The following is a 24,358-nucleotide window of genomic DNA, read 5'->3' on the forward strand; positions in this document are numbered from 1 at the left end:
AATGATTTTTAAAAGCTCATGCAGAAGATTTTTTTTACAATAATATTGTAAAATTTCACTTTCATTGGAAGATAAGTTATCCTTGATAATTGTCCAAACTTTTCACGGAATGTAATTCGCACTTTGCAAAACTGAACATTTATAAAAGGACTGAGCTCAAAAATGCCTTTTTTGATGAATGTAACTATTTTTCTTTTTGCGTTGTATTACTTATTTTTCATTAGCATTTAAGTAGAAAATGTTGATATATAATATATTACAGTTTCTCAGCAACCGCTTTCTGAAATATATCAATTCACTGTCGTCTTTAACGCGTTAGTAAATGCGTAAAAATATAATAGAAAAAATCAGTGCGACTGTAACGACTTGTTAAAATAGTAAACTGTAATTTAGAATATAAACGAGCATTAAGCAAAAGTACTGTTTTATATATATACATTGGGATAAATAGGAAGTATATTTTTATTGGTCCTTTGGACATTTTTGATCAGGGTTTATTATAATTATTACGTATAATAATACATGCATTAATCGTTTACATACATATGTATACATATTAGAGCTGTGTTCGATTCAAATTGAAAATAATTCGACTCGGCAAGAAGCAGTAAGTTAATAGATTTAAAATGTAGTGCATAGAATTTTAAATTTTCAGAAGAAATATTAACTTTCAAGTACACTTGCAGCATATTATTTATAAATGGTGTTTTTATATGACAATTCTTCTTTTTTTTAATAATAAGCAAAAAATTTTGGTCATTTTCTTTTTTATATATTCAAAGGGTCATTACTTAATATTTTTAGGGTGGGTAGAATATTTTTCTATGATGGGGGTTGAACAAATTTTGTACGTAAGATACATATTCTTTTTTTTTTTTATTAACTTTATACTTTTTTTTAAACAATTATATTTTTTATGCTCTCTTCTATGATTAATATTTTTAAATCTATTAAAAATGTGACCAAAATAATTTGTTTATTCTGAGTATAAGAATACATCAAAAAACTATGATAAAAAACCAAAAAAAAAAATTTCAAATAAGAAGGGAATTATGCTTGCTTGCAAGAAATATCAGATCAAATTTTAGTAATTTTTACATATTTATTTATGTTTTATAAAAAAAAATAATTAAATAATTACAAGTTTTTTATTTTTTAGAAAGGTTTTAATTTTAACAAACCCAAAGTCCACTGCAATGGACTTAAAATAACAAATAAGATAAACAGTGACTTGTAAAAAATAACAAACTACGAAAGAAATACTTTTCTTCTGTAATTTATTTTCAAAAAAGTTTCATACCTTCAAAATGTATGTATTTATCATAACTAAAAAATTAATAAAGTTCATTTTTAGCTGTACCTATATATAAAGTTTCATATTTTACACCAATGATAGAAAAGCCAAAAAAATAAATTTGAACTTTTTTTTTTTTTAATAACTTTCACTTGCATGGATTGTGTATCTAGCACCGAAATCATAAAATGAAAAAATATTTGTCATATTTATAAAATTTTAATGTAATTCACAGTTACTGAAAGTTTTACAGCTTATGATTTTTAAATAGCAAATTTATGGAATTTTTAATTTCGTCTTTTACAGATGAAGAAGATATTTTGGAGTTCCATTTTCTCCACAAATTGGCGAGTGAAAAATAGAATACTAGATACTTAACATCGGAACACATAAATAAAAAATATAAATATCACAATACAGGAAATAATAATTAAATGTATATTATAAATTATAATTTATATTATTTACTCTTAAAAATAATATTAGATATGTATGTGTTTTAATTAAATCTCTTGATAAAATTATATATGTCAAAATTATAATAAAAGCATTTCGCAAGTAAAATAATTAATAAATTATTTTTTGTAATTATTATACAAGAAATGCTTTATTTTCAGTAATTGTTATTTAATAACTATATTCTTATTTCCAATTGGAAAAAAATTTATATTCAAATTTTATATCATTTATATAATTTTCAGCTTATTTAAATTACTTAGCTCTACTTAATAATAATTTAAGCGCCCTGTCGTCCTCATATCTATACATAATGGAAACAAATGAGTGCGACAAGTTCATCCGCTGCGTTTTACTGTACATGAATGAAATGTCAATTTTTAAATTAACAAATAAAAAATAAATTAAATAACAAAATATTATAGGTAATAATCTAAGTTAATTTTCGTAATTGAAAATTAATTCATATAGTTTACAAAAATGTTAAAAAATTTTAATTTATAATTAATGAATAACGGAGTAAAAGAAGTAAGAATATATAGTAAAGGCAAAAATATACCTTGATGAGACGAATGTAAAACATAATCATTTTTCAGCACACCACTCTGCAGCAATTTGGAGTCTACATCAGTGGAGTCGTTCGAATCACCCAGATTGACATTCAGATTTGCCCTAGATACAGTCAAATATCTTCCTTTTTTTCTTTCTCAACTTTTTTAGTGATTTCTTTATTATTATAATAACCTCAGACAATATTAAGTAAGTAAGTTAGTTTATAAATATAAATTTATTTTTTCCAAATATACATTAATAAAATATAGGTTTTTAACTTTTAAATTTGAGAAACTGCTTTTTTTTTAGATAATGAATGATGATTTAATTAACAAAATCTTTACTGTTAATATCTCTTTATGTATGAATTTTATTATATAAAGAATATGCAAATTTTTAGTATATAAATAAATTTCTTTTTGCATGTTTCTATTTGTATTTTCTCACTCTAAAGAAATTAAGATCATTTTTTAAAAAAAAATGTATTTCTTCAGTGTTTGAAAATTGCAAATAAATTTATTATTAAAATTATAATTCAAAGGTTTTTGCACATTCAATTATAAAGCATAAAATTTATTGTACAATTTTTAAAATGATTTTAGCTCGTATATGACCTAGACTGCGTAGAAATTTAAACGATTAATTGTGTGTGTGGGAGTAAATGGATCATTTTGAAATAGCCGATCTTTTGACTTGTTTCATGGTCACGAAATTCACAAAAAACTACGTTTATTTATTTTTTATAATTTCTGTTCTGAATTAAATAAACATATATATAGAAACGATGAGGAGTGGAGATCAATTAAGTCAAATTAGTGACGAGGAGTGTTATGCAAGTGGTTGTCCCTCCTGTAGATTGGATATCAACAAGGACACGGGCAGATTGAAGTATGCCAATTTAATAGTTGAAATAATTTTCATTCATTTGAAAATAGAAAAATAAAAATTCTTTATCGAAAATAATGATTCACAAAATCTGATATTTTAGGTGGTGCGTGGGAAGGAATAAATTTTGTCGAGCTTGGATAAAATGTATGCTTCTTATACCAGCAGTAATTTTACCAATAATTATAATTTTTATTGCTCTATCTCGATCGACAGTGATTGGTACATTTTCACATCATCAAACAACTGAAAAAAGTACGTAATAGAATAAATTTTAGAAAACAAATGAATGCAGAAATAATAAAATTGAAATTTTAAAGAAAATGCAACACGGTAAGTATAACGTTTAACTTGTTGCAATTGATTCTTTTTTTACAAAATTTTTTTTTCTAATTTCAAATTTCATGAAATTAATAGGCGAAAATTTGTTTAATTTGTTGTGTAATATAAATTATGTCGACAAAGTTGTACTTTTTTAAGGTATGTGCATAAAAGTACCTTTTTCACCAAATAAGAATTTTGCATATTATGAATAAGTAGTAATAAATAATTTCAGCAAAATTTACAAGCCAACATTTAGAGAACTTAACAGTAGAAGAGGATCGAGTTACATTCGCCTCATCAAATTCATTTATTAAGACTAAATATGTGCATCGAAATAAAAGAGAAATAAACCAGGTATACATATAAAATGAGTCTCTGCAAATATTAATAATTATAATTTATAAAAAAAGAGCCGAAAATGCTATGGTGTTGGACCAAAATTATTATAACGTAAAATAAAGGAATTTTTTAAAAATAAAATTTACAGCGAGTCAATAACCACGCAACTCGAAGTAGATATTGCGTGGTTGGGTCAGCCTAATGGTACCGTTAAATTAAATGATCTTTTTCGCGATTTTACATATTCAAATCCCCCTTTGTATCTTCAAAAATATATTTATTAATAGCAATATATTTTAATTTTTAATAAATTCGAATTTTGAGACGATTCGAATTAAAAACTCGAATTGAAATTTTGTAAACCTGGATTTCTGCCGTTAAAATTTCTATTCACTTAGTACCATAGCAAAAATAATTGCCTTTTACTTTCGCGTCGTTGGTGATTTCCGGCTTTTTGCACGTTATAGAGCAATAGAGGCAACAATAGGTAATTTGCCAAAATCACAGATGCATTGGCAATTGTCGGATTCAATCGAAAAGGATATAAATAAATCACTTGAGATAGAAAGCGAAACTGCTGATGATGATGAAGATGATGATGGTGATGATGATGATGATGATGATGAAGATGATCATGATGATGATGATGATGCGCATACTTTCAACTTGAATGATAAAATTGGCAGTTTTTGGAACAGCAAAGAAAATTCTGATGATAGAATTCGAAAAATCCAAGGTATGTATATCTTGAAGACAGCAAAAATAAGTTATCTGAAAAAAAAATATTTTTATATAGCAAAAATAATGATGAAATACATGGACAAAACTGTTAATCCATGTGACGATTTTTATCAATATGCTTGTGGCAATTGGGCAAAACATAATCCAATTCCAAAAGACAAAGCAGGATACGATACTTTTGAAATATTAAGAGAATCCTTGGATATAGTATTAAAAAATTTATTAGAAGAACCTATTCTTCAACATTATAAAGACCCCAACGATGCCGTTGTGAAAGCTAAGCATCTTTATCAAAGTTGCATGAATTACGGTGAGAGACCATATATTACTATTTTATAATAAACAGAATGTCAATTTAACATTACATTTATAATTTAGATATTTTGATGAAAAGACTGGAAAAACCATTACTTGAAATTTTAGACGATTTTGGTGGTTGGCCAATATTGCATCCAAATTGGAATGGAAACAATTTTAACTGGCTTCAATTAGCGGCACAATTACGTCTCTTCAATAACGATATTCTTATTTCCTATTGGGTGGGACCTGACATAAAAAATAGCGATCAATATATCATACAAGTAAGTTTTTTCAAATAAATAAATTTATTTAATTATTATATTCTATTATATTGTAGTTTGATCAAACATCATTGGGTTTACCAACCAGAGATTACTTTCTCCAACCTTCAAATGCAATATATCTTAATGCATATAAAGCTTACATGATTAAAATTGCCACTTTGTTGGGATCATCTTTAAACGATACTCAAAAGCAAGCGGAAGAATTGATTAAGTTTGAAAGAAAACTAGCAAAAGTAATTATAAAAAATATTACATAATTGTAACATTTATACAATTTTAAATGTATTTTTTTTTAAATATAGATCACTTTATCGCCAGATGAACGAAAGAATGTTTCTGATCTTTATAAAAAGATGAGTGTTGGAGAATTGAAAACAATTATTCCACAAATAGATTGGCATCAATATTTATCAATTGTTTTGGCTCGTACTGCACGTACTTCTGAACCAGTTGTTATATTTGCTCTTCAATATATGCAGAATTTAGTTAATCTTCTCTCTAAAACTTCACCAAGGTAGGTGCATATAAATATCATAATTAAAATTAAATATGAATTATTGTATAATTTTTAGAACAATTTCAAATTATCTTTTATGGCGATTTGTGAGGCACAGAGTGAATAATCTAGATGATCGTTTTCAAGAAGCAAAACAAAAGTTTTATAACATTCTCTATGGTCGAGAACAGGCTCCACCAAGATGGAAGAATTGTGTTGCTCAAGTAAATTCAAATATGGGAATGGTTGTTGGCTCGATGTTTGTAAAAAAATATTTTAATGAGATTAGCAAAAATGATGTAAGTTATTATGGATTATTTTTAAATTGAAAACTAACTAAAAATTATATTCATTATATAATTATATTTTTTCTCTTGAAAGACTCTTTTGATAACACGAGAAATACAAAAATCCTTCAAAGAATTATTAAACAAAACTATTTGGATTGATGGTAGAACAAAGGGAATCGCAAGTAAAAAAGTGGATGCAATGCTCCTACGAATTGGATATCCTGATTTTATTTTAGAACCGAAATTACTTAATGAAGTTTATAAAAATGTAATAAATTTTTGAAATATGTCCATATTTTTGATTCCCTTACTTTTATTAAAAATTTTAGGTTGCAATTGAACCAGAAAAATATTTTGAAAATACACTGAATATTCTACATCATTTAACAAAAATTGAACAGGATCGCCTTGGACGTGCCGTTAATAAATCTCTTTGGACCACTGCTCCAGCGGTTGTTAATGCATTTTACAGCAGAAATAAGAATCAAATAAGTGAGTTTAAAAAAAAAATTAAAATTATAATATTATAATTATATAAGCAGTTCTACATTAAAATTTTTCTTTTCGAAGTATTTCCTGCGGGAATTCTACAACCACCATTTTATCACACATATTTTCCTAGAAGTTTAAATTATGGAGGAATTGGAGTTGTCATTGGTCATGAAATAACACACGGCTTTGATGACAAAGGACGATTATTTAATAAAGATGGAAATTTACATAGATGGTGGAAAGACGAAGCTATTAAAGAATTTCATCGAAGAGCCCAATGTCTAATTGGTGAGATTATTTTTGTTAATGATGATGATGAAAAAATACTAAGTATATATTTCATTTTCAGATCAGTATAGTAAATATAGAGTATCAGAAGTTGATATGCAGATAGATGGAATCAACACTCAAGGGGAAAATATTGCTGACAATGGTGGGATTAAACAAGCTTTCAGGGCTTATGAGAAGTGGTTAAAAACAAATGGAGATGAGAAAGAAAATCTTCCAGGTATTAACGCAACAGGGAAACAATTATTTTTCTTAAACTTTGCACAAATATGGTGTAGTTCAATGAGGCCAGAAGCTACTAAAAATAAATTGAAGACCGCCGTTCACTCGCCAGGTAAATTTCGAGTAATAGGCTCCCTTTCAAATACAAGAGATTTCGCACAAGTTTTTAATTGCCCACTTGGAACACCAATGAATCCGACAAAAAAATGTTCAGTTTGGTAATGCGAAAATAATAAATAATTAAATAAATAAATTTTAATAAAAATTTTCATAAATTTACCTCTGTTTATTAAAATTAATACCAATCTCTAAAGTTTTGATTCCGTTAACCAAGCAAATTTTTGTTCTTTCCTATCAGCTTGAGGATTAATCATAATGTTTATCAATGATGGTTCATCCTTAATCTGAAATTAAAAATAATTTTTGTACAAAACATGTTTAATAATTATATTATATTTAAACAACGAAATACTGACTTGAAATGCATCTTTCAATGATTGTTGAATCTGTTTAATTGTTGTGCAATAGTGACCCTTTTTCCCAAACATTTCCATTATTTTTTCGTAATGTACTTCACATGTTAATGCAAACGGAGGAATTCTATAAATTATTCAAATTAAATTACCCTTATCATTGAATTATAAATTATTAAAAATTTCAAATGCATACACTTGAGTTGGTGTTCCACTCTGTTGAATTTGTCGAAAAGTTTCAGTATCCAATCCTCCATAAATGCCATTATTATTTATCACAATAATAATAATTGGCAACTTATATCTAAAATATAAGACAAGAAAAATTTTAATAATTTAAAAACTAATTTTTTTAAGTTGAAGATTCTTTGAGAAAAGAAAATTAATTTTTAATTTATATCAAAATTGATCCAATAATAAATTATAATTTTGAAAAATGTACCTGTACATTGTCTCTATCTCCATACCAGAAAAACCAAAAGCACTATCACCCTCAATGCAAATCACTTTCTTATGAGGAGCATTATCTTTGCAATAAAGAGCAGCAGCTATTGCGAAACCTAGTCCAACACCCATAGTGCCAAAAGTCCCAGCATCCAATCTATGCCGTGGTAAATTATTAAGTAACATTGTTCGACCAATGTCCATAGTATTGGCTCCTTCTGAACAAATTATACTATCTACAAATAGAACACATCAATATTATTGATAATAATATAATAAATTTTGAAAATTCAATAAAAAAGCAAAAAATACCTTTTGGTATCATATTTTGAATTTCTCTGAAGACTGCATAATAGTTCAAAGGAACTGACGTGTCTAAAGCTAGTTTCTGAAAAAAAAATTTGAAATTTATAAAATATTTTGCATTTTTGCAAAAATTAGCAATATTTTTTAAAATATCACCTACTTGAATAATTTCTTTATTTTTTTCACCGGACGAAATAATGTTCCTCCACCAAGGATTACTCTTACTCATATGGTAATTTTTCTTCTTAAGAAGAATAGTTATCCCTTCTACAGCTGGAGCAATATCAGATTGAATAGCCACCCTTGCTGGAACGGAATTGTGTAATTCTTCGGCACAAATATCTATCTGTAAATAATTTGCAAATTATTTTTGTATTGCCACTGTATTAAAAGGTATAAATTCAAATACCAGAATTGGGAATAAAAATTGAAATTACTTGAATAATTTTGACATCACTTTGAAACCTTGGTGGACGTCCAAAGTGTAACATCCAATTTAATCTAGCACCCAACAGTAATATAAGATCAGAATTTTGCAAAACTGCTGTTCTAGCACTTGATACACAATTTACATCTTCATCGGGTACAATTCCTTTACCCATTGGAGTAGGAAGAAAGGGTAAACCACTTGATGTAATCAATTCTCTTATCTGTTTCTCTGAACGACTATATGCAGCTCCTGAATAATTTAATTTAATTAATTTTTATTATTGTTTGTGTAAAAAAAAGAGTTACGCACCTTTTCCGATAATTACCAAAGGTCTTTTAGCATTAGTAATTAAGGCAACGGCATTCTCAATTAATTCCAGTTGAGGATATATAAGAGGAGGTGGTGGGCACTGTGAAACTTTTACTATATTATGCTCATCAACTTTTTGTTGAAGCAAAGTGGCGGGTAAGTCGATATATACTGCACCTTTAAAATAATATTAATTTTATATAAAAATTAAAAATAGACATAATATTAATGAAAAATACAGAAAATTATATTTACCTGGTCTACCATATGTTGCAAGTCTAACTGCCTTTTCAACATGTGAGGGTATTAAATTTGCAGTTGGAGGTCGCGCTGCATATTTACAGTAGGGTCGACACGCTTCCACTTGGGGACATTCTTGAAATCCACCAATACCTTCATGATCAGTTGGACACGATCCTCCCAATACTACAAGTGGCCTGTAAATAATATTCACAATTAAATAAAACTTATTTTTTAAAACAGATAATTCCGAAAAATTGAGAAACACGTGAATTTTCATTTAAAAAGAATTTAAAACATACCAACAGTTAATTTGTGCATTCGCCATACCTCCAACGACATGTAGTAATCCAGGTCCCGATACGCATAAGACAGCAGCTGGTTTCCCTTATTTGAAAAAAAAAAAATTTATATTCACAAAAAATGGTTAGATTAAAATTAGTGTCAAAAAATAATTTATTATACATTACTTGTCAAATAGCCATAAGCTTGAGCAGCATAACATGCTGCTTGTTCATTCCTGAATCCTAAATATTGAATACCAACTGATTGTATGTTTAATGCTAGTTCAATTACTGGATGACCCATTATACCAAAAACGTACTTTATTCCCTAAAATCACAAAACAAAGGAAAATAATAAATTTCGTCTCTTTAATATAATCAAATACAAAAATTACTATTTACCTGTTGTTTTAGGGATTCAGCCATTATTAGATTACCATTTTTTTCCGTCATTTTGTTATAATTTGTCGTCTATTCCAATGTTTAGATAAAAATAAATCGATCTAATATGAAGAATACAAAACGTTTCATAAGCATTCACTGCATGTACGTCACCTGATATACGAACTTTGAACTTTGCATTTGACGATTAATTCTGCTATATTCAAATGTTATATCTCATTATGATGATTATGATATTTGCATATTTGCATATTTTAAATAATACAAAAATTGAAATAAAATGTAATAAAAAAATTATTAGTATTCCTTTCTGAACGGAACATGTATTTATCTGATTGTATATAATTTCTTTCTCATATGAGAGATAACGAGAAATAATGTTACGTACATGTCGCTGAGCGGCCTCTCTTCCTGAATCTGATTAGATTAAGAGTTCTATAAACTGCAATTAATTGTAAATATAAAATGTCTCCTTTTTTATAGTAATTGTTGAAATTATTGTAAATAGTTAATTAATCAATTGAAATTTTTATAATTTTAAATGATTAATTTTAAAGAACAAAATTTTCAAAACTAAATTAAAAAGTGAAATCAAATATATTTGTACAAGTAGGTACTCGTTTGGACGAGGGAGGGAAAATATTTTGACATTACTCGGTAATAAAAAAAATATATACTATGAGAAATAGTAATTGTATTACCACTCACTAGCCGGAAACTGATAATTTCAGAAAAATTAAATTCTTCTGTATAATGTAATAGACACTAACTTCAACAAGTAAAATTAATTTTTTTAAATTTATAATTATTTTCTTTATTGTATACAAAACTGCTACTGCTGCAGAATAGATGACGTGACTAGAATGACGTCATTACTGACTCTCAAAGCGCATATTCACCGATACTAAATGGCGCGGTTCAATTTAAATTTCATTAATTTTTCTCATCAATAATTTTATTTATAATAAATAAAATATTTTATCAACAGTAATTATATTTTGTAATTAGAAAAAAAACATACCTTCAAATAGTCGCAATTACCCAACAGGTAAGGATATAAAATTATAATGTTTTGCATATAATATTATTATTATTCTTTATATTATAATATTAATTACTAATTACGATACAAAAGAATGCTCGTGGCACATTTCATTCCAACTAGGGAAGCATACTCTGAGACTTCATGTTCATCTTTAATTGTAGACAACATTCTCTTGTATGTTTTATACAACATTGCTTGTTCTCGATATAGAATTAAAACCTATGAAAATATGCAAATCAATAAGTTTTTCAAGGTGTGCAATTTTTTTTTACTTATTATAGTTTTGTTACCTCGTCTATGTTAATAATACTATCTTCATTAGTTGCTTCTAAATCCTCATTAAGTCTACTGTACTTATTAATATCCAATTTCGGTAAACATTTTTCAATGTCACACCACACATATGTTTCCGGACAAAGAAGTTTTGATGGAACCATTTTCGATTTATACCTCATTTTTGGACATATGTGTATGTAAAATCCCATGTAATAATATTTAAGATTCGGTACAGTCTTACTTAACTGTCTGGTTAGAAAAATCTCCCGTAATGAACTGTAATTAACATTTTTTCATATTTATTCTCAAGAAGGTATTAAATTACAGTTGTTTTAATAATAATAAATAAATAAATTACCTAAATGTTCCGAGAGAAAGATGAGAATATTCAGGATCGTAATAAAAATAAACACTAGAAATACATGAAGGTAAAATGTCTATTACACCTACGGCAATTAATTTTCCATTTAACCAATATTGATCATGAAAGGAACCATATCCTTGTAATGGACCATTTTCTGGACACCATTCCTTAAAAAATTCTTCAATTATTATTTTTCAAAATTATTTATAAAACTTTGCCATTTACAAAACAAAAATGTACCTGTAAAGAATTCTTGACAAGAAACCTAAAGAATGATGATTTATCACAGTCTTCTGGATCATCATTATGAATAGCCATTTGATATTTTTTGTAAAGATTTGCACTTTCATCAAGGCTTTTAAGAAACTCATCCGACATTACTCGATGTAATTTCAACTGTTAAATACATTTTTCTATTAAATTTATGAATTAGTAAAATATATATTTGTAATGAAAAAAGTTGACTCATATAATGTTGTACCTCCAATTTGTTCATTTCACTATTTAATTCATTGAAAAATTGTTCCAAATTTTTGTCACAATTTTGTTGTTGTTTTGGCTGAGATAAAATAGCTTCAATTTCAGTATTAGTTTTTCCTTGTGCTAATAATTTATTTTGTTTTCTTTCTAAGCGTAAAATTTTTGCTTTTTTTTGTTGAGTGTTTTTACAAGACACAAATTTATTTTTATTTGATTTTATATCTTTAGCAGCTAATAATTGTTCACTGCTTGAACTTGATGGAATATTGTCTTTTAATCCTTTGATTTCTGTATTTAAAAAATCCTTACCAATCTCTGTTGCTATTAACTTTTTTTTAACGTGACAAGACACAGAAGTTATATTCATTTTACATCTATTAGCATCATCTATTGTTTCAAACTCTTTATAAGGCATTTCTGCTGTAAGAATATTTATTTATGAGACTTTTAAGAAATAAAATAATTAAAAAAAAAAAAGATTCAGTTAACTTACATAATTTATTTTGATGAATAATATCTGTATTGGTATGAGACATTTTTTCTTCTTTACTTAATTTATTTTTTAGAAAGTTGGACATTCTTTTAAGTATTTTCTTTTGCGACTTGGAAATTTTGAAGTTTAATGCATCACATCTGTCATTAAATTTTTGTTATTATTTTAATTTGAATAATATTCTTAAATATGAATTATTTTGACTAAGATATTTTAAGGTTAATATTTAGTGAAATATTGTCTCAAGGCTGTCAACTTTGTACTATTTGGAAAGTTAAATGCATATTAATACTGCACCTTATTGTATAGGCTGGACAACAAATTTTATTCATTACAGGTTTATACAAATAACTACCACTTCTTCTCCATCCTCTATCAATTAAATTTTGATAATCTTGTACAGTTAATGTATGAGCCCACATTCCTGTAGAAAAATAAAACAAAACATAAAATATTTCAAATGCAATTGAAAATAAAAATATTTTACTGAAAATATTGTTATTTCTATATATAAAAACGTAAATAAATTAAAATTTTATTATAAAATTAATAGAACAATAAATTTTAAAACATACCATGACTGAAGTTACTATTTGGATTCTTACAATAACCGCATCTGTAATTCTTTTGTTCTGAATGGTATTTTACAATACTACATAATATTGATGCCATTATCACTGTTAATCACCACCAAATACTGATTTATGAAAGAATTAATCAATTAATTATTAATCGACAGACATGAGTTATGACAAGGAACGCCATAGAGCATGTCACCTCAGGGTTGGAAAGCGATACGTTTTGTTTAGTTTTGTGACGTAAATTCGTGTAAATAATTATAAAAAACTAACGAAGAAACTCTAAAGTGTGACAGTTTGAAAATAAAATAAAATGGACAGATTTCATATTTCGGATGTTTTGTGTAACTCCCCAAAAAGGACAGAAAAGAACAATAACTCTATCCTTCTCTAACTTATCTCGTTTGTGATTTTAAGAATTCTATTCTGCATAGGCCTTAAATCTCATCACATAATTACTGCTCTGACATATTCGTATTATTAGAAACAAATTTTTGAATATTTTTCTTCAAATTAGACTATTTCTGTATAAATAAGTAATAATAATTGAATACAATTCATATACAGAGAAAGTTATTTGTGAAAAATACATAATGCGTTGTTAAATACATCACAAGTATAGTGTGTGACACACAGAATATTTATGTTAACGCATTACTTCAACCTTTTGTCTTGGTTACGCTTTTCATTTTTGACGCCGGCTCCAAAAAGTTTTAACTTTTTTAATTCTTAATAGTATATACATATTGCTATTTATTCATTTTAATGCATCAAATTGCAAACAATTGTGTAAGTGCGTGATTTTATCAATGTCAACTTAATAAGAAAGGAAGACTCCTATTGATAAATAATGTATAATTGTTTTATTTTTCTAGAGATTGAAAACTTCAGTTAAAATACACATATAAGTGAATTCAAAAGTTTAATTACACTTTAAAAATGGAATAAATTGGAAAAATCAAGCCTAAAGACATGAGATATTAACATCAAAGTCTGATGTTATATATAATTTTTTTGTGTACTTTGGAACGTTCTTGTTAAAGGTAATAAAATTGTAATATTAATAAAAATAGATATCATTTCTTATAGTTTTTATTTATGTAAAAAATTAAAACATAAAATTTATAAAAGTAATAATTTAAAAATAGATTTCTCATCTAACTAAATAATATAAAATATGATTTACATTTATAAAGATGAATATAGATCTCTTCTGTTTCAAAAGCAAGGTCTTATGGTGAGAAATGTCAGTCAATAAAAAAGAAGGCCTTGTTTGAAGTGGATTCCTTAAGAGTCTCAAGTGTCACAATGAGAGTTATTGTTTTGACGATATTAGTAATATTACTGGTTCAATGTATTATTGCAAACAGAATATGTGTCAGTCGAAAGAAAATTACAGAAAATTTTTCAAAAGAAAATTATAAAAATGTAATTGAAAATGATTCGAATAACAATGATGATGCTGGTTATCAGGTATTATTTTATTTAAATTTTAATTTTTAATTTCCATTTTTATAAATATTTAATTAAATATTTAATTTCAGAGACACAATGAAATAAAATTTGAAAAATGTGAAAATTTTTGTTATACCTTATGGAAAGAAAATAAGACTGGAAATGGTACTGAAATAACTATTATTATGCAAGGCAAGTTATTTTTTATGTTAATAAAATTTGATGCTGGATTTTACAGTTTTCACTATTAAGAAAGTAATGTTAATTTATAAAAATGAGTTTTTGTGAAAAAGTCTATAATTAAACTGAATTTGTAATTAATGATAGTAAATAGTTTTTACGTTTACATTTTGATTACCAATTATATCAGCGGCTTATTAGTTAAAGAACTTTGAACCCCGTGCAAACATAGTACACGTGATCAGCTGTCTTGAATTTCTTTAAATGTAAACAATACTGACGAGTCATAAAATCACAAAATGGTAGGATTAACAATTTTTCTCAAGATTAAATTGAAAGAAAAATGAAATTCATTTAATAAAGCAATTTAACAATATTAAATGCTCGTAGGGTAATATTTTCATTTTTCATTGAAAAAAATATTCTATTTTGTAAATTAGGCTGCTGGAAACAATCTGGATATCAAGAATGTGGAACAAAAGAATGCGTGGCTTTTGAACAATCAACAAAAGCGTTAAATAATACAAAATTTTGCTGTTGTCGTGAGGACTATTGTAACATCAATATAACAGATCATGGTCAAAATAATGTTTTCCAACCTATTTCAACAAGTATAAATTATTTTATTATTATCAGTTTAATTGAAATACTGTAATACGAATATTTATAAATACTGAATTTATGTTTTTATTTTACAGCAACGGATTATTCGGAACAGTCAAACTCTAAAAAATGGATATTAGTTACCGTAACTATTTTATCCTGCACTTTAATTATAATATGCTCTATAAGTGTTTTCATATGTAAAGTATATAAAAAAAATAGAGCACTGAGATTTAGAAATTCTATACCATACTGTGATCAATACTCAGATAGTTCAGCTTTTAGAACTGGTACCTACACATTTGATAATCTAAAGCTAGCAACAATTGTTGGTAAGTAATATTATTATTTTCTTTAAAAAAATATTTTTGACACAAATTATCTTTAGTATTATAAAAAAAAAATCTAAATGAATATAATATTACAAAGGTCAAGGTCGATATGGTTCGGTATGGAAAGGTAGCATTGGAGATCAAGATGTTGCTGTTAAAATTTATCCAGCGCATTACAAACATTATTTTCAAAATGAGAAGGATACTTATTGCCTTCCTTTCATGGAGCATCCTTCATTATTAAAATACTATGGTACTTAATATTTTATGATTTAATTAATTTAACTTTTTTGTGTTTCAAAGAAATATTTAATAATTTAACACTTATAGGTGCTGATGAAAGAATTAATTTAGAAGGCAATATAGAATATCTTTTAGTCTTGAGTTTTGCATCTGGTGGAACTTTAGTGGATTTTTTGCGATCTCATACTGTTGATTGGCTAATGTTTTGTAAAATGAGTCTCTCAATTGTTAAAGGTCTTGCTTATTTACATACAGATCATCACAAGAATGGTAAAGTATTAATTTAAAAATACTTATTGTGCATATTTAAAAAAATTCATTTTTAGCAAATTATAATACGAATTTAATTATTACAGGTAAAATAAAACCTTGTATAGCGCACAGAGATATCAATTCAAGAAATATTTTGATCAAAGCCGATGGAACTTGTTGCATATGTGATCTTGGATTGGCAGTTCAAATCTCCGGTTCAAAGTATTATGTGAATGGAGAAGAACAACATGCTGAAACCAAGTCCATTAATGACGTAAGTATTACAATTTATAATATAATTTAAACAGATTTAATTAATTTATTTCTTTTCAATTTTAGGTAGGAACGCTTAGGTACATGGCTCCAGAAGTACTAGAAGGGGCTGTAAATTTAAGAGACTGCGAAAGCTCTCTAAAACAAATTGACATATATGCAATTGGCTTGGTATTATGGGAAATTGTATCTCGTTGTTCTGATATTTATGTATCTGGCTCTGAAATACCGTCATATAAACTTCCTTTTGAAAAAGAAATTGGTATGGTATTTTTTTCTTTTATTTCACTTTTATAGTTGGATAAATTCATTAAATAAATTCATAAAATAATATTTCAGGATTGCATCCTACATTTGAACAAATGCAAATTCTTGTTTCTCGGAACAAGGCCAGACCCTTGTTAGAAGGAAATTTGGTTGACAAATCAGGAGTTCGTTTGATAAAAGAAACGATGGAGGATTGTTGGGATGCAGATGCAGAAGCTCGCCTTACTGCCTTATGCATAGAAGAAAGATTAACAGAACTGCAATCACATCGAGGTATTATTGAGTTGTTTTTTTTTTTGTTTTAATTAGATAATGTTTTTTGTTTTATTTTTTCAGTGACAGTGTACTTTACTGATGGAAGCCCAATGATGAATTCTCACTGTGGACTTGTGCCTTCAACTACAAATAGTCTTTATACTGAAACTCATCACCCTAATACTGCACAATCAACACATCATACATTTCAAGACGATAATGTCGATGTCAATTTAGTCACGTTATCACCGATGGATAATATCACTTACGAACACTGTAAGTATGAAATAATAAGTTATGAGAATAAATTCTTAAAATAAACGTTTAAATATTTTCGTAGGTAAAAATTCCAACGAAATGGTATTGTATTCACATACACAAACTCTTCAACCTTATCAGGGTAGAAATCCCTGCATGGAGCGCAATCTCATGGTTCAATCGAATTCCATGGAACAACTTGCTTGCAATGGCAACATTTTGATAGATAAATCATCGAAACATTCAACCAGCGATCAATACAGATTAACTGCCGAGACACAGGTTCTTATACCACAAGATTTTCTAGCTCAAAATACAAGTCAAGTAATTCAAATAAGACCAGCAACTCCTATTCCTTACGTTCAAAATGTTATTTCTGAAAGTGGAGGACCGTCTTATAATAAATTGAAACAAACCAACGTTTACGAATCCTCTACTCAAGAAAGTCCACGTAAAAAGGGCTTTGCGGGTTGGTCTACTTTTAAAAATTTGCTTTCTAATAGCAAATTGTATTCTCACAGTAAATGTCAAATAGACCGAGAAGACTCAAAGTCAAATTTACTCATGAAACAAAAAGTGCAATCTAAAGTCGAAACAAATGTAACGCTTTCATCAAGAGGAAAATATGTTAATGAAATAAGTTCAGCTTCGGCTAGTTTTCTCGATAAAAACGACAAAAATACAAGTCAAGTTGGAAATCAAAAGTGCAGCAACGACAGCACAGTTCCCTGTGAAAGACCATCAACATTACCGCTTGTTCCATTGAGGAATAAAAAGAGCGAAAATAATTTGACAAAACAAAAAAGTATAAATAAATTTAATCAAGTTTTTAACGTTGGTTCAAGTGTCAATATTTTAAAGGATCCAAATATGCGGATAAAAACACCTGGTGATTTACCTCCATCGGTTAGAAAAGTACGAGGACGGTCTTCTCAAACAGCAGCTAGATTTTCCCTTTACGATGATCGTATAATGTGTAACATTCTTAATGAAGAAGACAACCAAAGTGATAAGACTATGTCAAATTCAGTACCATATGGTATGGACTTGGACTGCGACAGTAAGACTTCACCACCAAAACTTAACGCTAAAGATATTACTTGTTTTTAAATCAAGTATCTAAATTTACACAAATAAAAATAAGTTAGGTCATTTTGAAATTTTTTAAAAATATTATATTTTCAGGGATCACAGTGGATTTTTTATTTAATCGTAAAAGGGATTCAATCAATCAATTCTTACTTTAGAAAAAGGTGTATTTCTTTTTTATACATCTGTTTTAATGTGATTAGATTTTTTTAATATTTTTCGAAAGTTTTTATTTATTTTTTAAAAACATTGTACCATATTTTTTTTTTGAAATGTTTTGTAAATGATTCGTATACAATTTTAAAATTAGAATTATACATATAGGGACTGACAATATTTTCTAAAATTTATTTTGCATTAAACGTGCTATTTAAAAGTTATAAATGAATAGTTTTTACTTATACATAAATGTGATATAAAAAATAGTCATTAATTGAATAAAGATGTAAATGGGGTGAAAATTCATGATTTTAGGTATTTTAGATGATTTTTTTTAATAAAAGGAGAAAAAGGAGATTTGGTGTAAAAAAAAGGGACCGACTGTGATCCCTGTATTTAAATTACAAATGTAACTTGTCATTTAATTAATAATAATTTTAAAAAGAAAATAGATATATAGATATAAAATTAGAAATTAAATTTTTTTACAATACGTTAGAATAATGTTTCAAAATATATATTGTTTAATTCAAAAAGAGATTTTGGCTAACACTTAATTCACACTTATAAATTTACCAAAAAAATAAATGTTATTATCTAAATAAAAATAATGACTCAACTTTTATTGTGAGTACTCTAATCTTACCCTTTTTAAACTTAATTTTAAAAACATAAATTATTAATCGTTAACAAAACATTAAATTATAATTTTTGGCAAATGATAATTTTAAGTAATGTAAACTTGAATATTGTATTTTACAAATTTTTATTTTTATTTATTCAATTTTTAAATTATAATTATATGTACATATTTCAGTAATGAAAAATTTAAGTTTTACGAACTTTAATTTTTCGTTTATTAATATTCATTATTTGCTCAACAATTATGTCATCAGCTCTTGGATCAATAGGAATGACTTGCACTTGAGTCCTAGATGCTGGAACATGTTTTGACCATTTTTCCGTGACATTATTCAACCAGCTCCACAATTTTTCTCTATTAAAAAATGCAAGTGCAACCAGAATTATAAATGGTAGTGCAATAACAGATGATTGATTGATATCTCCTTGATCGCTTTTTCTTTCTGCATCAAATCTTAATTTAACATGTTTGAATGATGAATTGGCCTCAAAATAAATGGGAATAGTTGTAAACTTGTGCGAGAATTGAGATAAAGAAGATTCCAATTGGACAAAATATCTTTTATTATCCGATTGCAGAGGGGGGAAATGTATCAAGAATCCTGCATTATAGTTGTTATTTATTTTTTGATTGTTATCTATTTTTGCAACGTGAATTGGAGAATCGGGTATATCTTCTCTGCAAAGTTTTACTCTTAAGGACCGATAATGATCAGGTTGAGCTGAAACAACATATACAGAAACATCTGTACGTGATATTGGATGAAAAGCAATTAATCGAAGATTATGAACGTCCTCAGTGGCTTGAACGGCTATTGAACTTGGTAATACTCGTTGAATATTTGCATTAGCTTCTACCCCATGCTTCAAACGAATTGCGTATATACACTGCAAAAAATTAAATCATTTCAAGTTGCATTTTATAATAGTGAAAAGAAAAATTACAAAGTTAATAAATAAATAATTTACAGAAGGTTGGAGGCCTCTAATGCGAAAATTGCCGTTTTCTTCTGTTGTTGCCTCCTCCAGAAAATTGGAACAATTTGATTGTCCTTGAGCCTCAACAAAAAGACCCGCTTCTGATTCTCCATTCAATGAAGTAACTGCTCCATAAGCACTGAAAGCGACTCTATTTCCTGAAAGTTTCACTTTAACCGTCAAGCCTTCTTCAACATTGATTACTTTTGAAGCAGGATTAAATTTGTATTCCTTCATCATAGGACGTAGATAATATTCTCCAGGAGAAAGAGATTTAAATGTCATTTGACCATTTTCATTTGTGATGCTATTTTTTCTATAACTTTGATCTCCCGACAATGATAAGAGAACACCCTGAATGTATAGAAAAATTTCGATTAAGTATATATATTTGCAGAAAAACCTTTATACTATAATTACCTGTAATGCTTTTTTATCTACTTGGTCAGAAACTTCGACATCAATTTCTGCCAATTTATGAGCTAAGAATACTCCTTTTGCATCAGGACCGGTTACAATATATCCTTCCATAGTGGCAATTACGCTGAAACATTAAAATACATAATATGAAATTCATTAAGAAACTATTTTCACTTTTGTCATCAATACTGATATTGCTAAAAATACCTGTAGTCTATGTCTCCATTAAGTGGACCAATTCTGTATTGTCCATCATTTTGAGTAACTAAAGTATGTAAAGGAATTTGTTTATCTTTACCAAAAATTTCTACTGTTACTCCTTCCAATTTAGGTACTATTGAACCACTAATAATCTGCAATTAAAATTAAATTAATTAAAAAACTAATCTATCATTATTATTATTAAAAAGAAAACTAAATTAACAAACCTTTCCTAATTCACCATTAAATGAAGCAACATTATTATTACAGTCATTTTCTCCTAAAATTCTTAACGAAGGAGGATTGAATAACATTATTTCAGATTTTGGCACAATAACATATGAATTATCAGCAATGGCATCGAATTCAAAAGTGTATTTATATGCGTTGTTTTCTTTAACGTACTTTAAAGGTCCAAGTCTATAAAAAAATCAATTTTTCAAATTATAGCATTTATGCATAATTCTGTGTTGGTTTTTATTTTTTTATTACTTACGTAAGAGGGTCTCCAACATCATTTTCAATTGTCACTCTAATGTCATTTAAAGTAACTGAACTGATGATGTTTCCACTATGTTTATGTTTGGCAGATGTGAGAATAATAGGCATTCGATTTTTGGTATCCCACTTGTATGATGCTTTTGTGAAACTATGACAACTCTTTGGAATAAATTCATATTCACCAGTTTTTGGTACACAATGCCTTGAACTTCCCTTACTTAACATCAACATTTTTTTGGTTGTTTCTCCAGGAATTGAATATTCAACGTCAGTATCGTGAGATGAAATGAATGTGACAGAAAATCCAGTCTGTCGGAAAAGACTAATTTCTGCTTGTTCTGAAGTTACCATTATTTTGTGAGTAGAATTTTCCCAACAGAAGACATCAGTGTCAATTAAAACTTCATATTGACCAGGCAATACATCAGAGAATTCATACATTCCACTTGCGTCTAGAAAAAAATTTTTACATTTATGTACACACACAAAATATCAAATAATTTAATCAAAAAATAAATTATTCACCTTTTACTTGTACAGTTTTTACAGTTACTCCATCGAGAACTTTTAAAGTAATAGATGCCTGATTGCAATCTGTATTTTCTAAACATTTGATTCGACCTTTCAATGTTGCTTTCAGTTGCAAAAAATTAATGTTATCAAGAGACTTTGACGATACAGTAATTGTTTGTTGCAAAGGGAAAAATCTGTTAACAAAATAATAAGGTATTAAAAGTATTTAAAAAAATCAATAAAGTCAGTAAAAAATAAATTTAACATACTGTAATCCTTTGTTATTTTCTTCTTCTGTAACAACAACATTTAGTTGATATTTAGCAGGTGCAAGAAAAACATGAAAGTCTCCACTGTTGGGATCAACTTCAACTTCAGTATAAAAATGTAAAGCAGCACTTTTAATTGAAATTTTACGATAATGAAGTACATTTTTTGCAGACAAAGTTACTTTTCCACTGACTTTATATGATGACGGATTTATTACAGGCATTTCTGAAGAGCTTGGAGAAACTTTAACGAGCTTCTCTTCAAATTTTACGTTTTCTGTGAGGCGAGAGAAACATATTATTTCCATATATAATTGATTATAACATTAATAGATTTTACATTATTTAAACTTACGACTTTCAGCTTTTAAAAGATATTGACCCGACTTGATATTATCTACTTTGTATTTTCCAGTTTTATCAGTAACAGCAACTTCTTTTCCAGATAAAAAAACTTTAGCTCCAACTAGTGGTTTTCCTTGAGTAGATTCCAATACCAAACCACTAACTGTAAATCCTGTTACTTTGAAATTCTGAGATAATATTAAACTATCGTGATTAACTTTAAATCGTAATTCAGATGGTTGCACGTCAAATTTGGTACGAGTTCCAGCATAAAGAGGTACAATTTTATAATCTCCATGGGAAACTGACGGAAATGTAAATTTACCGTTTTCATCCGAATTAACATGACACAATGGTTTTTCAGATGTCCATTCTTTTATAAAACCTGTTTCACAATTTTTTACATGACCATTCTGTAAAATACAATTTTATGCTTAAATAATTGAAAAATACAGTTTATAATAATTAAAAAGAAAAATATTTTACCCCAAAAAGAAGAAATGATACTCCACTGACGGGTTCATCGTCACTTAAAACTAAGCCACTAACATCGTATCCAAAAACTATTAAACTATCATCGGGAAGCTTTGTATTTCCTTCTTGTACAATAACCGTTACTGTATTCTTTTCTATAATCCATCTAGTAAATAAAAAATATTTTTGAAATAAATTTGTCATCAGTACAGTACATATTTAATCTAAATTACTTACTGTGGGTGACTAGCAGTTAGAACATAATTTCCAGGTTGAATTGGAGTAAAATAAAAACTTCCGTCTTGAGAAGTAATAGTTGAACTAAAAGGTGATCTTTTATCGCTATCTTTGTATAAAGAAATTGTTACTCCTTTTGGTCCAGAGTCAGAACCTTTACTAATTACCTGTGCAATTTATCAATATTAAAAATTTTGTTTTATATCACATAAATAAAAGTAAAAAGAAAAAAATTTGTCTTCTTACTCTGCCTGTAATTCCAAATCCTTTAAAAACAAAATTTATATCTTTTCCTTGACTACAAATATCCGTAGATCCATCAACATTTAGTACAACTTCTGTTGGTTCAAAACTCCAACCTTGAGGTGGTTCAACCTTATCAAAAAATAAACATAATTACTAGACATTTACAATTGAATAATAATGTAACTTGTATTAAAAATAATTACCTTTAAAACATATTCTCCTTTATCATAGAGAGGTAAAAAATAATATCCACTGTTAGGAGCTGCTTCGGTATAATCTTTTACACTTCCTGTTTTTGTGAATCTAAATAATTTTTATTAAATTATTTACTAAATGACTAGGAAATTAAATTAAAAAATTAAAATTACTTACAATTTTACACGAATTTGAGTGAAATCTATGTCAGTATGACTTTTTATAAATCCTCCACATCCTAAAATATCTTCAGCGATACAAAATGGTATTAAAATTATCGTGACTGAAACAAAACTCAATAAATTTCCAAAGAAGCCCTTCATTTTGTTAATTATCATGTGACTGATCCAAAGGTAAAATTTCCAAATTGAAAATAAATTATGATCAACTGTAAAAATATTCGTTATTAAAATACAATACAATGTTTAAAAAATATTGAATTAAATTAATTATTTTAGGGGTAGTTTTATAAGCTCTATAATGATTTTTTAATAAATATATCTAACTTTATTATTTGTCAAAATATAAAAGAAAGAATTTTTTTTAAGGAACTAATAATTATTGCCGGTATTGTATATCTATTAATAATTTGGAGAATAATATTTAAAATTACCTTATTAATAATACATCATAGTTGAAAATTTTCTTCACTAAATCTCAACGTCACCATAATAATGACGATGAATTAACAACCTAGTGTTGATCGTTTTTTCGAAGAGATCAAAACGAAACTGAAAACATAACCTATATCACACAAAAAAAATAGGTGACTTCACAACGTTTAGGGTGCGGACACAGCTCAATTACTTAAGTATGGTTGTCATGGTAACGCATAAGAGTGAGTGAAATAAAGAATGTTTTTTATGGTTGGTTTCCATTGTCTC

The 24,358-nt window shown here is 27.3% G+C and overlaps 5 protein-coding genes across 20 annotated transcripts; 2 read left to right on the forward strand and 3 right to left on the reverse strand.

Annotated features, from left to right (window-relative positions):
• Positions 1-1,493: 1,493 nt before the first annotated feature.
• On the reverse strand, positions 1,494-10,700 carry LOC127283454 (2-hydroxyacyl-CoA lyase 1). 9 transcript variants are annotated; one of them, XR_007843361.1, is made up of 16 exons: positions 10,553-10,700; positions 10,240-10,293; positions 9,852-10,047; positions 9,636-9,777; positions 9,468-9,552; positions 9,181-9,362; positions 8,926-9,102; positions 8,624-8,865; positions 8,347-8,532; positions 8,193-8,268; positions 7,879-8,116; positions 7,633-7,740; positions 7,440-7,563; positions 7,244-7,367; positions 2,310-2,422; positions 1,494-2,105 (listed from the first exon to the last, which is right to left on the reverse strand). XR_007843361.1 is itself a non-coding variant. In XM_051308348.1 (15 exons), the coding sequence occupies exons 3-14, from the start codon at positions 9,900-9,902 to the stop codon at positions 7,272-7,274; spliced, it is 1,707 nt and encodes a 568-aa protein (XP_051164305.1). In that variant the 5' UTR covers positions 9,903-9,952; positions 10,240-10,293; positions 10,560-10,700; the 3' UTR covers positions 1,494-2,422; positions 7,244-7,271. The 9 variants fall into 9 exon arrangements, 8 of the variants coding, with proteins under 8 accessions (XP_051164305.1, XP_051164303.1, XP_051164300.1 ...); XM_051308348.1 differs by having other exon boundaries at positions 1,494-2,422; positions 9,852-9,952; positions 10,560-10,700; XM_051308346.1 differs by having other exon boundaries at positions 1,494-2,422; positions 9,852-10,044; positions 10,560-10,700.
• LOC127283452 (neprilysin-4) lies at positions 2,359-7,242 on the forward strand. 5 transcript variants are annotated; one of them, XM_051308333.1, is made up of 14 exons: positions 2,359-2,509; positions 3,082-3,190; positions 3,291-3,442; positions 3,744-3,865; positions 4,358-4,586; positions 4,647-4,901; positions 4,970-5,172; positions 5,229-5,408; positions 5,478-5,689; positions 5,748-5,970; positions 6,053-6,229; positions 6,291-6,453; positions 6,532-6,741; positions 6,803-7,242. In XM_051308333.1, exons 2-14 carry the CDS (start codon positions 3,087-3,089, stop codon positions 7,183-7,185), a joined length of 2,613 nt encoding a protein of 870 aa, XP_051164290.1. In that variant the 5' UTR covers positions 2,359-2,509; positions 3,082-3,086; the 3' UTR covers positions 7,186-7,242. The 5 variants fall into 5 exon arrangements, with proteins under 5 accessions (XP_051164290.1, XP_051164291.1, XP_051164292.1 ...); XM_051308334.1 differs by having other exon boundaries at positions 2,369-2,513; XM_051308335.1 differs by lacking the exon at positions 2,359-2,509 and having other exon boundaries at positions 3,087-3,190; positions 5,015-5,172.
• Positions 10,701-10,921: 221 nt separating the features above from the next.
• LOC127283456 (arginyl-tRNA--protein transferase 1) lies at positions 10,922-13,306 on the reverse strand. The gene is made up of 8 exons (XM_051308349.1): positions 13,085-13,306; positions 12,807-12,933; positions 12,510-12,649; positions 12,018-12,436; positions 11,777-11,932; positions 11,531-11,703; positions 11,187-11,448; positions 10,922-11,115 (listed from the first exon to the last, which is right to left on the reverse strand). The coding sequence occupies exons 1-8, from the start codon at positions 13,179-13,181 to the stop codon at positions 10,969-10,971; spliced, it is 1,521 nt and encodes a 506-aa protein (XP_051164306.1). The 5' UTR covers positions 13,182-13,306; the 3' UTR covers positions 10,922-10,968.
• A 188-nt stretch (positions 13,307-13,494) lies between these two features.
• LOC127283392 (uncharacterized) lies at positions 13,495-18,393 on the forward strand. 4 transcript variants are annotated; one of them, XM_051308228.1, is made up of 13 exons: positions 13,495-13,880; positions 13,963-14,130; positions 14,284-14,560; positions 14,632-14,734; positions 15,163-15,333; positions 15,421-15,657; positions 15,755-15,910; positions 15,988-16,170; positions 16,257-16,426; positions 16,492-16,687; positions 16,765-16,965; positions 17,029-17,223; positions 17,288-18,393. In XM_051308228.1, exons 3-13 carry the CDS (start codon positions 14,396-14,398, stop codon positions 18,313-18,315), a joined length of 2,805 nt encoding a protein of 934 aa, XP_051164185.1. In that variant the 5' UTR covers positions 13,495-13,880; positions 13,963-14,130; positions 14,284-14,395; the 3' UTR covers positions 18,316-18,393. The 4 variants fall into 4 exon arrangements, with proteins under 4 accessions (XP_051164185.1, XP_051164183.1, XP_051164184.1 ...); XM_051308226.1 differs by having other exon boundaries at positions 13,495-13,876; XM_051308227.1 differs by having other exon boundaries at positions 13,495-13,876; positions 14,313-14,560.
• An 809-nt stretch (positions 18,394-19,202) lies between these two features.
• On the reverse strand, positions 19,203-24,254 carry LOC127283391 (nodal modulator 2). Its single transcript, XM_051308225.1, has 15 exons — positions 24,088-24,254; positions 23,652-23,862; positions 23,483-23,582; positions 23,280-23,408; positions 23,034-23,200; positions 22,809-22,962; positions 22,333-22,735; positions 21,978-22,254; positions 21,721-21,902; positions 21,191-21,647; positions 20,922-21,114; positions 20,701-20,846; positions 20,494-20,617; positions 20,065-20,427; positions 19,203-19,983 (listed from the first exon to the last, which is right to left on the reverse strand). The coding sequence occupies exons 2-15, from the start codon at positions 23,810-23,812 to the stop codon at positions 19,282-19,284; spliced, it is 3,558 nt and encodes a 1,185-aa protein (XP_051164182.1). The 5' UTR covers positions 23,813-23,862; positions 24,088-24,254; the 3' UTR covers positions 19,203-19,281.
• Positions 24,255-24,358: the final 104 nt, after the last annotated feature.

The sequence above is a fragment of the Leptopilina boulardi genome, unplaced genomic scaffold (genome assembly GCF_019393585.1).
Source record: "Leptopilina boulardi isolate dan_hultmark-lab unplaced genomic scaffold, ZJU_Lbou_2.1 LbouV2_31, whole genome shotgun sequence".
Lineage (NCBI taxonomy): Eukaryota > Metazoa > Arthropoda > Insecta > Hymenoptera > Figitidae > Leptopilina > Leptopilina boulardi.

What these genes read in the sequence shown, in the direction of transcription:
- LOC127283452 (XM_051308333.1), top strand. Translation starts at nt 3,087, where the DNA reads ATGAGGAGTGGAGATCAATTAAGTCAAATTAGTGACGAGGAGTGTTAT. An exon ending in TTGAAAGAAAACTAGCAAAA is followed by an intron (nt 5,409 to 5,477) that starts GTAATTATAAAA and finishes TTTTAAATATAG; the next exon opens with ATCACTTTATCGCCAGATGA. An exon ending in AAGAGCCCAATGTCTAATTG is followed by an intron (nt 6,742 to 6,802) that starts GTGAGATTATTT and finishes TTTCATTTTCAG; the next exon opens with ATCAGTATAGTAAATATAGA.
- LOC127283392 (XM_051308228.1), top strand. Translation starts at nt 14,396, where the DNA reads ATGAGAGTTATTGTTTTGACGATATTAGTAATATTACTGGTTCAATGT. An exon ending in TACAGATCATCACAAGAATG is followed by an intron (nt 16,171 to 16,256) that starts GTAAAGTATTAA and finishes TAATTATTACAG; the next exon opens with GTAAAATAAAACCTTGTATA. An exon ending in TCCTTTTGAAAAAGAAATTG is followed by an intron (nt 16,688 to 16,764) that starts GTATGGTATTTT and finishes ATAATATTTCAG; the next exon opens with GATTGCATCCTACATTTGAA.
- LOC127283454 (XM_051308348.1), bottom strand. Translation starts at nt 9,902, where the DNA reads ATGACGGAAAAAAATGGTAATCTAATAATGGCTGAATCCCTAAAACAA. An exon ending in AATGCACAAATTAACTGTTG is followed by an intron (nt 9,363 to 9,467) that starts GTATGTTTTAAA and finishes TATTATTTACAG; the next exon opens with GCCACTTGTAGTATTGGGAG. An exon ending in TCAAAATATGATACCAAAAG is followed by an intron (nt 8,117 to 8,192) that starts GTATTTTTTGCT and finishes TTCTATTTGTAG; the next exon opens with ATAGTATAATTTGTTCAGAA.
- LOC127283391 (XM_051308225.1), bottom strand. Translation starts at nt 23,812, where the DNA reads ATGATAATTAACAAAATGAAGGGCTTCTTTGGAAATTTATTGAGTTTT. An exon ending in CTAACTGCTAGTCACCCACA is followed by an intron (nt 22,963 to 23,033) that starts GTAAGTAATTTA and finishes TTTATTTACTAG; the next exon opens with ATGGATTATAGAAAAGAATA. An exon ending in GATGTTGGAGACCCTCTTAC is followed by an intron (nt 21,115 to 21,190) that starts GTAAGTAATAAA and finishes ATTTTTTTATAG; the next exon opens with ACTTGGACCTTTAAAGTACG.
- LOC127283456 (XM_051308349.1), bottom strand. Translation starts at nt 13,181, where the DNA reads ATGGCATCAATATTATGTAGTATTGTAAAATACCATTCAGAACAAAAG. An exon ending in TGTCCAGCCTATACAATAAG is followed by an intron (nt 12,650 to 12,806) that starts GTGCAGTATTAA and finishes ATTTAATGACAG; the next exon opens with ATGTGATGCATTAAACTTCA. An exon ending in TTGTCAAGAATTCTTTACAG is followed by an intron (nt 11,704 to 11,776) that starts GTACATTTTTGT and finishes GAATTTTTTAAG; the next exon opens with GAATGGTGTCCAGAAAATGG.